The sequence below is a fragment of the Haliotis rubra genome, unplaced genomic scaffold, assembly GCF_003918875.1.
Source record: "Haliotis rubra isolate DU_JTF1 unplaced genomic scaffold, ASM391887v1 Scf2580, whole genome shotgun sequence".
Classification (NCBI taxonomy): domain Eukaryota; kingdom Metazoa; phylum Mollusca; class Gastropoda; order Lepetellida; family Haliotidae; genus Haliotis; species Haliotis rubra.
The window spans coordinates 12,566-25,755 of record NW_025766648.1 but is presented as its reverse complement, the minus strand read 5'-3'; the positions used below and the strand labels follow the sequence as shown (position 1 = coordinate 25,755).

Here is a 13,190-nt window from a genome sequence, read left to right as displayed (position 1 = left end):
CCGTAGACATTCTGAAGAATATCCCTGGCTCAGATGGATTCACAGACACACACACAAAGCCCTTCAAAAACGAAAGGTTGACATTACCACATGTATTTGGTATAGTATATATTTGTTGGTTCGGTGTTGCTTAACACCGCACGTAGCAGTACCAGTCCAGCTATACGACGGCTGTAACAGTATTGGTAATAACATGGCACATACATGGATCGTGTTGCAATAAATATAAAGCCTAACGTATATGGACATTGAAAAACATTTTGCTTTGTTCAATCACCTATTTAAATGACTAAATAAACTATACAGGTGTGTTACTTGATGCTGTAAACGGTTGTGTATAATAAATTGTAGACGCAGATATTTGTCTATATTCGACCTGGGTGATTTGTTACTTCATCAAGGCAGTTGAATTACAACACATGTTTACTATAGGTATGTCTTATGAGAAGAGACTGTATCAAATACGAGCGCTTATCTGAACGTCCTTCGTGCAATACACAAATGATACTGTTCGCGAAGAACACTTAGCTTAACATCTCAAATCAGTTAGACGTATGAACTGATGTTATTATTTTTAAATATCATCTCGTTTGTGCGAGTGACCTTGGAGTGCTGGATAGATCGCTCGGGCTACTTAGTAAAGCAGTCAACAATGCCAGGATTAACTGATCAACTCCAGGTTGCCGCATGGATATGCTCAGTTTTATAACACAGTCTGTGTCCTGTGTCATCTGATCACATGGCCCAGGGTTGGACCAGGGTTCATAGTACATTCTTGTGGTAGAACACAGAAAGGTTTTGTTTATGTACCTCAGTCATGGTTATATGCCCAAATGATTTAAAACAGAACATATTTGATTATTTGATTAATTGTTAATATTAGGCTTTGGAATTTGAGCATTTGGTTCAGGTTTGTGCTTCATGCTCAGCAGGAATTCGTGTCTATTTGTAGACTTATTTGAATTACATCTGTATTTTAATTACGTTGTAACGCTACGTCTTTCTGCAAACGGAAAATAACCTTTTAGTGATGAGAGCCTGTCAGTGTCACGTGAGTCTTGTCGCATCAATTCAGAACACCTACATCAATGTGACAGACCGATCAATGTACAAGACCGATAGAGTTAAACAAAACTAGACAGTTTGGTATGTATACAGTCATTGTATTGACATTTAACAACATTAGACAAATGCTAGTTCATAGATCTCGCCAATTTCCTTATGAGTTCAGCAACTTCGGAAGGTTTTCGGTTATGAACTTTGATCCCATAGTATATGATGGAACCAATGTCAATGACCACGCCTACCCCGGACAAGACAACGCCTCCTATTTGCACAGCTTTAGCCCCAGTACTCAGAGCTTGAAAAGCTTCGTCGCCTTCTTTGGCTAGATTTCCCCCTACATCTACGACCTTTGCTGCAGCGGTTCCCTCCCCTTGCAGTCCCTCCACTACGTCCTTGACATTGTTAGCCGCTGTCATCAACTTCTTGATACTGGCTATGGTGTCAACAAGTTTGCGACCGTCTGAAATAACACTACTTATTGTCATTTCCATTTCAATGTTATCCTTCAAAGATTTCCACATCTTCTCTTGGTCCTCATCAGGCAACAGTTTACAAAATGATTCCAAAACATGCGAAAACGATTTGATTGAATCTGAATAGGCCTGAACAGCTGCCTTGGCCTCCTTCAACTTTTGGTTTTTCATGATCTTCTCTGTGATCGTTGTCGCCAGTCCTCCAACCCCGCTGACGGCGGATATACCCGCCCCTACAGCTGTCAGGATGAGGGAAGCCCCAAAGGTAACAAAGGACAGACCGAACCCAAGTAACGCCAGTCCTCCTCCCACAGCTCCAGTGCTTGCAAAGCCAATCTTGGCGATGTCAACCTCCCTTTCTTCCTTGTCCAGCTCATCTGCCAGGTCCAACAACTGCTGCACAACGTGGTCGTGGCGGGCGACGCAGTCAGTAGTCGCTTCTGACAGCTCGTCCAGCTTGGTATCTGCGACCGACATGGCCCTTGTATCCTGTATGTAGGGCAGATTACAAATCGCGTTATTATTGTATGCAATGTTTATCTGCCAAGATACCAAGATATCGGTGGTTAAGCCTTTGACAAGGTAATATTTGATATTAAATGGTGTTTAGTTTCGTTAAGTTCAAGTAAGTACTGCGAAAGTTCACAAATAATTATCATAATCATCAAACAGATGAACAGAAAGTATAAGACTTAGAAATAATGTCTTTTTCATTAGCATCTGGTCATCCATTACACACATGCAGTACCGGGCAACACAGGGCGAAAACAGCAATATTTGATATGTAGACTAAAATGAAAAATCAAGGAATTTTTATTTCGTGCCATATGTTTCATACTGATATCAAGGGCTGCATTACATGCATAATATTAGTATCTCACAACAGGTGACGTCAGCTTTCTTTTGTCGGGAAGCATATACGTACTATTTGCCAGAAATCAGTAATGTCACTATATATACGTATATACGTACCTGCAGGTATATACTTGTTTTGAGTATATGCAGCTGAAGGTTGATATATATCCTTTGAATACAACGTTATTTCTGTTTCACTCGCTTCACAATCTACCGCCCCGTACGTATGCATGTATCGAGTTCCCGCCTGGCGTGTACCTGGCGGATATCCCCGGGACGCCGGTCGTCATAGCAGGATAACAACACACGCTGATAGGGACACACATATCTCTTCCGGAATGCCTGACCTTTGTCCAAATCTTTCTATAAATCTATATGCAAACACGCACTTCATATTTATAGAAGAGCGTCAGTATTAAAGATTTCCTGAAAGTGAGTAGATCGTTGACGCTTGCAAGATATCAGCCACGTTGTGACTAACGAAAAAAACAACATTCATCGACATTAACATTGTTATTAACAGATGTCGTTGCGACAGTAAAACTTGTAGCACATCAGGGAATTATTTTAGACCTAGCTTGTAAGCACTTTCTAAAAGGACGTGAAACATCGATATGGGGGCAATACGTCATCGCCGCTATTAATGACGTAATTACTGCACATTAAATGACAAAATCCACAAGCGATGTATTGACAATACATTGATATTCAATAGCGGCTAACGATAATAATGCCGAGAGAAAACCATACCATCAGTTTATTATGATTCTCACAGATCTACACAATTGAACTTCAACATTAAATTTATGTGCTTATTGCATGAACATTCAAGCTTTATGATTGCACTATGGACAAATGGCTGAAGTTTGTTAAGACTGCTTCTGTTTGCAACGATTGTCATTAAAGATGTGATCACTGACATGGCACATCTTGCTCAGTCTGTTTATGTCGGTATGAAGCAGCTGTGTAGATTCCATGTAAGCGTGTCAAGTGTTTGATGCTCAGTGCAAGTAATGAACAGATTTGCATCATGCATTCTCAGAATACGTCATTCATTGAATGGTTCGTGTAAATTTTATTGGCGTATGCGTTTTGCCTCCATAGAGTTGTCGACGTTAGACAACAACAACCATGACCTGTTTCCGTGGCCTATATGACAACAGCAAGAAATAGGAATGTGGTAGACCTATGTAATATGTGATGCAAATCTGAGGTTGCAGGCTCCAAATCTACAATAATCATAGCGTCCGTTGCCTAAACTACTACAAGCACATTACGTTTCGAGCGGTTGTATGTGATGCTCAGTTAGTGACTCTATTCCACGGCCTTTACGTCGTCGTTAGGTACAATACCCAATTTGGTCTCCATCTTCCTGGACAGATGCAACTCATCTTTCTCGAAAGCAACCTCTTCCCCCCAGTTCTTCATCCTTATCTTCCAAGGATCTGGCAACTTTGCGAATCATTTGCGCAATCTCAGAAGGTTTGCGTTTACGTATTTTGATGCCGTAGTATATAATAGATCCGACGTCAATGATGACACCAACTCCTGACAAGACTACCCCTCCTATCTTGATGGCTTTAGCAGCAGTCCCCAGTGCTCGGAACGCCTCCTTACCACCTGTAAACACCTCTCCGCCAATATCAGCAGCTGCCTGGCCTGCCTTGGCACTAGCATGCAGTCCTGCTTTAGCCCCAGTCTCTATGGCACCAACTGTGGCATTAACAATTTTGGCTGCTTTAAGGATTTTGTGAGCTTTCATATATGCACCTGCAGCCATGGTGTTATCCTGCACGTCACTGAAGAGATCCTCAGTGGAAGTGTCATCACTGGAGGATGACTGCAGGATGGCCAGCATCCGTACCTGCTCGTCGTGTGTCAAGGCATCACTGAAGACTTCAAGGATAAGCACAAAGTCCGCCAGGGCAGAGGAATACTCCAGCACCGCTTCCTTAGCTTCTTTGACGCTTTTGTTTTTAACAATTTTCTCTGCAATTGTTGTAGCGATTCCCCCAGCACCGCTAGCCACAGCGATGCCGGTTCCTACAGCCGTTAGGATGAGAGACGCTCCGAATGTGACAAAAGATAAACCGAAACCTGCAATGGCCAAACCTCCTCCAACAACACCAGAACTTGCGAAACTAATTTTTGCGATGTCCATTTTCTTTTGTTGTATGTCCAGTTCGTCCGCTAGTGCATACAGCTTTCTTATGACGACGTCCAGTTTCTCCAAACAGGCATCGGACGCGTCAGACAACCTCCTCTGCAACTTCTCATGCTTGCTTGCCATTGTGCCTGGAAAAGAAATCACACACGTCTTTGTGTATCGCTTCTTAATGTACTAGTATTTATCTCATGTAGACTTATTCCCAAGAATAGAATATCCACGTGTTTGTATGTTGGTAAGCATACAGAAGTTTGACATGTTTCAGTACAGATTGACCGAGTGGGGTGTTGCTTTATTACCATAGTATAGAACACTCTATCTGTCTACTGTCGTAGAACAGAGCTACCTCTGAAGGCCTCTTGTTGTGGTTTAGGACATGTTTGTTGAGATATGTTTCCAACTATTCGGTGAGCACAATTAGCGAATGCAAGAAGAATGTTCATGTGTTGCAAATTCAAACTTACTTCCACGTGTGTGTTTATTGAACATGTCCCACCGAGGAAATGTTTGAAGTATGGACTGCCATTACGCCCTTAAGTAAACAAACACGACGCGCGACCTGTACGAGCCATGTATGATGAACGTGTTCTAGACAAGGCCCCGATTAACTCAAGTGAGGGTCACACTATGTTAATGTATTTCCCCTATATATTTCTAATCCACGTTCATCCGTCATTGCGAAATATGCAAACCAAAAACTTAAGGTTTAAATATATTCACTCGCCACTCTTGCATACCCAACACACTCTTACAATGACGAAACATATTTCCCCACTGCAAATAACAAAGGTATTGTGCATTTAGTTTCCTGTTTGGCTCACTTTAAGACGGTAGTGTGTGCAGAGAATGAGAAATATCTAAAATTGTTTACATAATCAAACGACAACACTGTACAATTCACATAGCAGTGGAATAGGTAACTAAATATATTAGATGTAACATAAAACATTTGTGAAAATGTTGTACATGCTAACTGAAAAGTGACTACTTACGAGATGAATCGTTGTGTTTCCAGCCAACACCCTGTCTGTTATCAATATGTTTGTTTCTGTCCTCCCCGGTAACACATTACACGGGGCGTTTTCCTGGTTGTTAGCAAGCAACCTTTCATGGGTGGAAGTAAGTTCAACTCACCAGTCAATCATACAAAGGAGGCGATGCCCATAAAGCAAACGTGATGATAATTGATGAGCTTAACTAATTGTTCACTTTGACATGAGTTGGGCATAGTTAAAGTGTGATTTGTACAATGGATATCCTCTCAATAAAAGACAAGACTCAACTAGTATAAACAGTTCTACATTTAATATCTGACACAAACATCGCACACAAAGCATCATTAAAAGACAAAAATAATATCTGGTGTCCATTTCAAGGTTTGAATCAATGTCCAGGGTGATACTCTGATCCTGTGCACGGGGGTGACCAGTAACAGCATCAACGACATCTGTAACACAATAAGCAGACAAACACAGTGGGTTCAAATAATGTAACTCGGTCGTGCCAGGAAAGCTTCGTGTCCCGAACTTAGTCCCTTGTAACCTCAACGTCATCGGGCAATTGTAACACAAAGGGTTTTCTATTAATAAGAGTTCACCCCAAGTTCGATCCAAAGCCAGCGCCAAATCGCGTATAAGCAGAGCTACCTCGGACGGCTCCTTGTTGTGAAGTTTGATACTGTTGTAGATAATTGATCCCATGTCTAGAATAATTCCCACCCCCTGTCAGTGCCACATCGCCGATGTGGATAGCCTTGGCAGCAGTATTGAACGTCTTGTATGTCCCCCTTCCCGAACGTCGACTTGTCCGACACAACTCCAGCAGTCCAACTGGCGACATCCAGGCCTGGTGTCTCCATACTAGGGTCTCCTTCGATCTCCGCCATGAGCTCCTGGACACGTAACGTGGTGGCCATGATCTGGTGCCCTTTGGCACACGCAGCACATAGCTTGTCTGGAGACTTTACGTCGATGATTCCAATATTGCTTGACGTCACTCTAGAGTCTGTGAGGATCTGTCTCAATCTTGCTTTATCATCACGAGAAGAGAGACCTTCACAGAAGAACTCGAGAACTGGCGCGAACTGTTGTACAGCGTGTGTGTAGGCCTTTACGCATGCGTTAGTTTCCTCTACCTTCTTCCGTTTGATGATCTTGTCTGCGACCTTGGTAGCCGCGGTTCCAACGGTACTGGCGATAGAGATACCTGTTCCGATTGACGTCAAAACCAACGACGCCCCAAGTGAGACAAAGGACAACCCGAATCCTGTTGCGGACAATGCTGCACCCACGGCACTGGATGCGGAGAGACCAACCTTCGCCTTGCGGAGTTTCCTCTGCTGTTTGTCAAGGTCATCCGCAAGTTCAACAAGCTTTCTGGCTAGGATACGTTGTCTGGCCATTACTTCGTCTGCAGTTGCGTTGAGCTTGCACAGTCGGCGGTCGCACGGCAGGCCTACAACATAAACACAGACTTAGACTATTTACTCAAGTGAAACTATTATTACATGAAAGCATTCATTCGTCTAACCTAAATGATCAGCATGTCATGGGCACCCTGACCTACAAGGGAACATGAATATACGATGTCCAAGATATTTTTATGGATTAAACTTCTTTTTTAATTTCTCTCACAACGTTTCGAGACCATTCCAGGTCCCTTCATCAGGTGAACTGTTCACCTGATGAAGGGACCTGGAATGGTCTCGAAACGTTGTGAGAGAAATTAAAAAAGAAGTTTAATCCATAAAAATATCTTGGACATCAATGTACAACTTCTAAATGCCACTGAAAGACATCATGAATATACGAGACATGCGGCCACTATAGCTAGAGATAAGTACCTATCTTTATTAATAGTATTTGACACCTCAAATCAAGGCGGATCAGTAGTTTTATATTATGCTGTTCAACGGGTTGTAACTGGTAATAACCACTGCTCCGTTCTATAAATAGTACGTAACAAAATGAACCACACGATGTGACAGACCACGATGCCATTTGTCAATGTGAGCTGGGAGACAAATCTATTGTGTCATATACACATACTGTGTATATGATTTAGCTACAATTACACAATGGCCATCAATAGCTTAGTTCGAGGTTCCGAATGGCCAGCGAGTTCTTGGCTTAGTTGCATAGCATGACGCCATCACACCGGCTTCACCGAAGCCAATATATATCTGAATAAATGATTAACAGTAGTTCTATTGAATAACTATGTATTTCTGCATCAGTAGGTAAGGGATAATCGCCGGTGACAGTTACAACTTCAAATGAATGCCTCTGGCTGTACCTTACCCACTTTGGGGTTAATGCTGGATATCAAACACAGCAGTTTGTAAACAATATCCACGCTAGTAACAACGTTTCGTGACCCTAGTTGACAACGCCTGTCTGTGATGGTGTCCAACATCAACCTGTAGATTTACAGGATTGTGCACGTTGCAACAACATGATTACCAATAAGGACCACCCTGACTTTTGGTTTAAAGTGTCATTATAGACTAGTCGATACTGTATAACGTGAGGAATTCTTCATATTTTCACCGTTCCAAGGTATCACGGATTGTTTCATTGTCTCAGACAACGGTTCGTGTATGTTGTGCTTAATCGATTGTGTTCTGACAAATTATTTCGACCGTGTGCTGTGTGTTGATTTATTGTAAGTATTAGTGGTATTTGGAAGAGAGGAGTGGCAATGGGACATAGTGTAGATAGAGGTCATTTAAACTGCGTAGCATGGGAGGAGAAAGTATTGTTGGCAAATCGTTTTGGTTTCGTCTGGTTTGAGTTACGAAGATAAACCATAAATCATCTAACTGTATGTGCTAAACTCGGACAATTCGTCGTCGGCAATTCAATGCTGGGTATCACGCACAAGTGTCTCTTAAGAATTTGGCCACTTATTAAAATTAGTTACTGTTTAACCAATGTAAGGAGCGTACATTCTTGTATCAGGCCTGATATTCACCACCTCGTGACTGATCAACGGTGCAAATGGTCGATAACAGATTTTACAAACTAAAACCTACATCTTGCCAATGTCAAGGGAGACAACTCGATCAGCACTCTTGCCAAATCGTTCGCAAACACTTTCCAGCGTCCCACATTTGACACAATTCATTCAGTCCTCTTTCCGTCGGAAAATGAGCACCACAACAAGGGTTTTACCAGCTGTTTGCGACTAAACGTGTAACAGGATATTGTGTTTACAGGTTTCTGGAACAGAGTTTTAATTTTTTTCATTTTAAGTAGTTTTATGTTTATTAGCCGTTGTCGTAGTTATATGTGAAAAGGTGGACAGGTTATTTCATTTCTGTCTCCAACTATCTAGGGAAAGACTTCCGCCCCTCCCATCCCCCCTTTCCCTCCCTTAAACGTAAATCATAATGCCTGGATATGTATACTTTTTTTCCTCATCGTTAATATTTTGGGGGACACGGGCGGAAGTCTTACCGATAATTTATAACAGCTATGTAGTGTTTTATGTTTTAGTAATTATAAGTAATTCATAATAAACTAGTAATGTGTAATTGTACGTGTTGCAAGTATAGATTATGCATATTATATTTTGGTATACTTTATTATAGTGTGATTGATTACTATGAAATAAATGTCACCTGAGACCACGCCCGCAGATTGCCGTTAGTTATGACTCACCTCTGCAACAAAAAGTTCAGGAATATACGGATTACATTTCATCTCAAATATTGCCTGCAAGGATTAGATTTTCCCTATTCTGGATTTCATATGCACTACCATGCCGATTTGAATTTTAGATTTTCAGATCGTGCAGGGAACTTAAATGAGCTATCAAGCGAACTAAAAGGGGGAAAATCCCCAAGCCTTTAGTTCTGTTATCAGAAACGAGATGATCTTTGTTTTAAAAATAATATAATTGAATGTTTGGCTCTTTGTCCTTTCTGTAGACGTTACCTTGGCTAAAATATGTTAATCCCTGTTCATTCCTTTCTTACATCGTATTCGAGAGAGCACGACTACAGAGTTCCAGTTGTCAAGCAAACATTATTGTACATGACAAAGATGTCCGGAAAGTACCGCACAATCCCGAATCGAGAAGCTGAAACGAAGTTTCCATATGTTCAGCTTTTGTATTAAAGACCCAAAACTATGTTGATTTTATGGAATAACATTGTTAAAATGTAAAACCCAGCGAAGGTATTTAGGAATATTTTAATGATTGACAAAATACAATTATTGTTTTCTTATTATGAATTCCTTCCGAATACAATATGTATGTGTCTTTCTGTCTAAACCTTCAACAGCAATTCTAACTCATGAAGCGTTATTAAATGTGTGACATAAAACATAAAACTTAACAGGTATACACATTGAGACATCAAACCAAAATAATAATTGTTTTCCAAAGTAGAACATAGCAAACGGAAGTTAGCCATACAGTAAAACTGAACAAAACGCAATCGCCATGTCATTTGGAATCTCTCATTCTCAATAATCTGATATATGAATCGAATTCGAAAAAAACATACTATTTTTCTATGCAGGACTATTTATCCTGAAGATTTGTCTGCCCTAATGCTAATTTGGAATCGATGGAATCGAACACGACACGTGAAGATTCAAATGTACAATTGACCACATCTCTGCGCTTACATCACCAAGTCGACTTGCCTGAATGAAGCGAACCAGGCGTTTTAACCTGCGCTGCCCCCTACCATCTAGACTAACGCTTAGTCTCTGAATATATTAGTTTGATAGAAACCAACAATTCCATTTGTGAAATACACAACACCATTTTAGAAAGTGGTCAAATGTAACATATGTTATTCTACAGATTCTAGTACTTTTTGGAGTTGAGTCCCATTCGATCCCACACCCTCAGAGTCAGACACCTAATCGCCAGCACACAAAGTCAGCCGCCTAGCCCTCTCAGCCACCGCGGCTTCAACACAAATGGAAGTCGGAAAACTGGTAGTGGTCCGCGGTGGCTGAGCGGTATAGGCGTCTGACTTTGTGTGCTGGCGATTAGGTGTCTGACTCTGAGGGTGTGGGTTCGAATCCCAGATGGGACTCAACCCCAAAAGTACTAGAATCTGTACTTTACTAAGAAAGTGTAATCCCAAATATAACATATGTTAAATTCCAATTCCCCAATTTCCAAGGTGAGAGTCAGAACCCGAGGCAATCTAGACTTGCTTCAATCAGGGTTTAGCACTGCAGAAAGAGCTAATCAGAAGAGAAGATAATGCGGTTCATATTGTGTGAAACAGACAGCCTACCATCTTACAACATCCGCTGTCACACTGTGTTTACTGTGAATACCCCGCAAGCTTTGTGACCTTAAGGTTCACCTCTCATTTGACGGCGTTACCCTGGAAACCATGACAACAGAAACTACATCAGACAATGATTCAGTTCAACAACCAAATACAAGCAAATGTCACAGCATTCCATTTCAAACTCGACCGGGAAGCTCCCTTTGCTCTCTTTTTGCTGCTTAGGAAATTTGTTAAATATTGTGTTGCGTGTCTGTGTTAAAGCAATCGTGACAATAGTGTACGCAGAAAACCATTCGAACAACAACTCACAGAATGTATTAAGATTTTTATTACACTGATATTCGACAGTAATCTATGATGCAGTACGCCATGTCTACCGTGTCTCAGTGCCTGAAACATCTGTCTGTGGAATGTCATGACGTCATGTGATGCAGAACTCCAGGTTGTAAAACGTATTCATATTAGACGTGGGGGACATTGCAAATAACGATGTCGCAGCATCGTAAAGGCGCAGACCGCTGACATTCTTTGTTGTGGCGGGAACACTTTAAGAATTATAACAAAAATGACAGCATTCTTTGTTAAAACCCGCCGTCACCATTGCCAACCAAATGAAAGTAACAAACCAAATGAAGGCTCATTCGATGTCACCTCTTGCGCTTTTAACAATGTTAGCGTACGCGTTGTATGCTTTTCGAGTATTCAACAGAAGATTCAGCTCCATACGAAAACTAATTAGCTTCATCAATCGATACTAAGAGGGTTGGGGGTGGAGGGGGAAGTGGTGTGTTTGGGGTGTGGGTGTGTGTGGGGGGATTGGTATTGCAGACATCCATCTTGTCAGACTCAGAATCAGCATGGTCTCGAGGGCGTGTCACCTGACTGACTACAGATCTTTTGATAGCAACATATTGAACTTGCTGATAGATGTACTAAATGGGCCTATTACGCGCATTAATCAAGGCCTACATGTGTACAACAGAAGAGTGCTTTCCATTTCAGTAGTTTTCAAGACGATCTCCCTGAACCGCATTCTTTCATCTTTCTCTATTGAGTCAACGGACGATGTAGTTGGGATGTATTCCTAGAGGGTTACCACACACATATGCTCCAGCAACGCCCTCAAGGCCCGTTATAGTACTTTTGTTCATTGAAGACAAGGCCCGTTATAGTACGTTTGTTCATTGAAGACAAGGCCCGTTATCTGTATTTTTGTTCATTGAAGACAAGGCCCGTTATAGTTCTTTTGTTCATTGAAGACAAGGCCCGTTATATGTACTTTTGTTCATTGAAGACAAGGCCCGTTATAGTACTTTTGTTCATTGAAGACAAGGCCCGTTATAGTACTTTTGTTCATTGAAGACAAGGCCCGTTATAGTTCTATTGTTCATTGAAGACAATGCCCGTTATATGTACTTTTGTTCATTGAAGACAAGGCCCGTTATAGTACTTTTGTTCATTGAAGACAAGGCCCGTTATAGTACTTTTGTTCATTGAAGACAAGGCCCGTTATGGTACGTTTGTTCATTGAAGACAAGGCACGTTATAGTACGTTTGTTCATGGAAGACAAGGCCCGTTATAGTAAGTTGTTCATTGAAGACAAGGCCCGTTATGGTACGTTTGTTCATTGAAGACAAGGCCCGTTATAGTTCTTTTGTTCATTGAAGACAAGGCCCGTTATATGTACTTTTGTTCATTGAAGACAAGGCCCATTATAATACTTTTGTTCATTGAAGACAAGGCCCGTTATATGTACTTTTGTTCATTGAAGACCGTTAGGCCCGTCATAAGTACCCGTTTAGTACGTTTCATTGAAGACAAGGCCCGTTATAGTAAGTTGTTCATTGAAGACAAGGCCCGTTATAGTACGTTTGTTCATGGAAGACAAGGCCCGTTATAGTAAGTTGTTCATTGATGACAAGGCCCGTTATGGTACGTTTGTTCATTGAAGACAAGGCCCGTTATATGTACTATTGTTCATTGAAGACAAGGCCCGTTATAGTACTTTTGTTCATTGAAGACAAGGCCCGTTATAGTACGTTTGTTCATCAGAAGACAAAGCCCGTTAAAAGTATTTTTGTGCATTGAAGACAAGACCCGCAACCGCTCAGCTGTCTGAATTCGATGAAATTGTGTTCAAATCCATACATTATTTGTGACACAACACGCCAAAAAAACCAGCTACTGCCTCAATAACACCTCACTGGGGTCAGGTGAAGTGGGGCATCACATTTTGAAACAGTTTCAACCTTTGCAGTATATTTAACCAGTAAATATGTGGAGAGTTGATATTTGTTCAAATGTGAAAAAGTATCTTCAGTCAAAAGTCCATCCCAACCGGTTTTGTTAGCTTTCAATAATCCACCA

General features: G+C 41.3%; 2 protein-coding genes across 2 annotated transcripts; both read right to left on the bottom strand.

The window, feature by feature from the left end:
- Positions 1 to 1,142: 1,142 nt before the first annotated feature.
- LOC124279918 lies at positions 1,143 to 3,087 on the bottom strand. The gene is made up of 2 exons (XM_046715800.1): positions 2,511 to 3,087; positions 1,143 to 2,027 (listed from the first exon to the last, which is right to left on the bottom strand). Exon 2 carries the CDS (start codon positions 2,013 to 2,015, stop codon positions 1,194 to 1,196), a length of 822 nt encoding a protein of 273 aa, XP_046571756.1. The 5' UTR covers positions 2,016 to 2,027; positions 2,511 to 3,087; the 3' UTR covers positions 1,143 to 1,193.
- A 693-nt stretch (positions 3,088 to 3,780) lies between these two features.
- On the bottom strand, positions 3,781 to 4,683 carry LOC124279919. Its single transcript, XM_046715801.1, has one exon. It carries the CDS (start codon positions 4,681 to 4,683, stop codon positions 3,781 to 3,783), a length of 903 nt encoding a protein of 300 aa, XP_046571757.1.
- Positions 4,684 to 13,190: the final 8,507 nt, after the last annotated feature.

Coding starts and splice junctions, on each gene's coding strand:
- LOC124279918 (XM_046715800.1), bottom strand. CDS start 2,015: ATGTCGGTCGCAGATACCAAGCTGGACGAGCTGTCAGAAGCGACTACT.
- LOC124279919 (XM_046715801.1), bottom strand. CDS start 4,683: ATGGCAAGCAAGCATGAGAAGTTGCAGAGGAGGTTGTCTGACGCGTCC.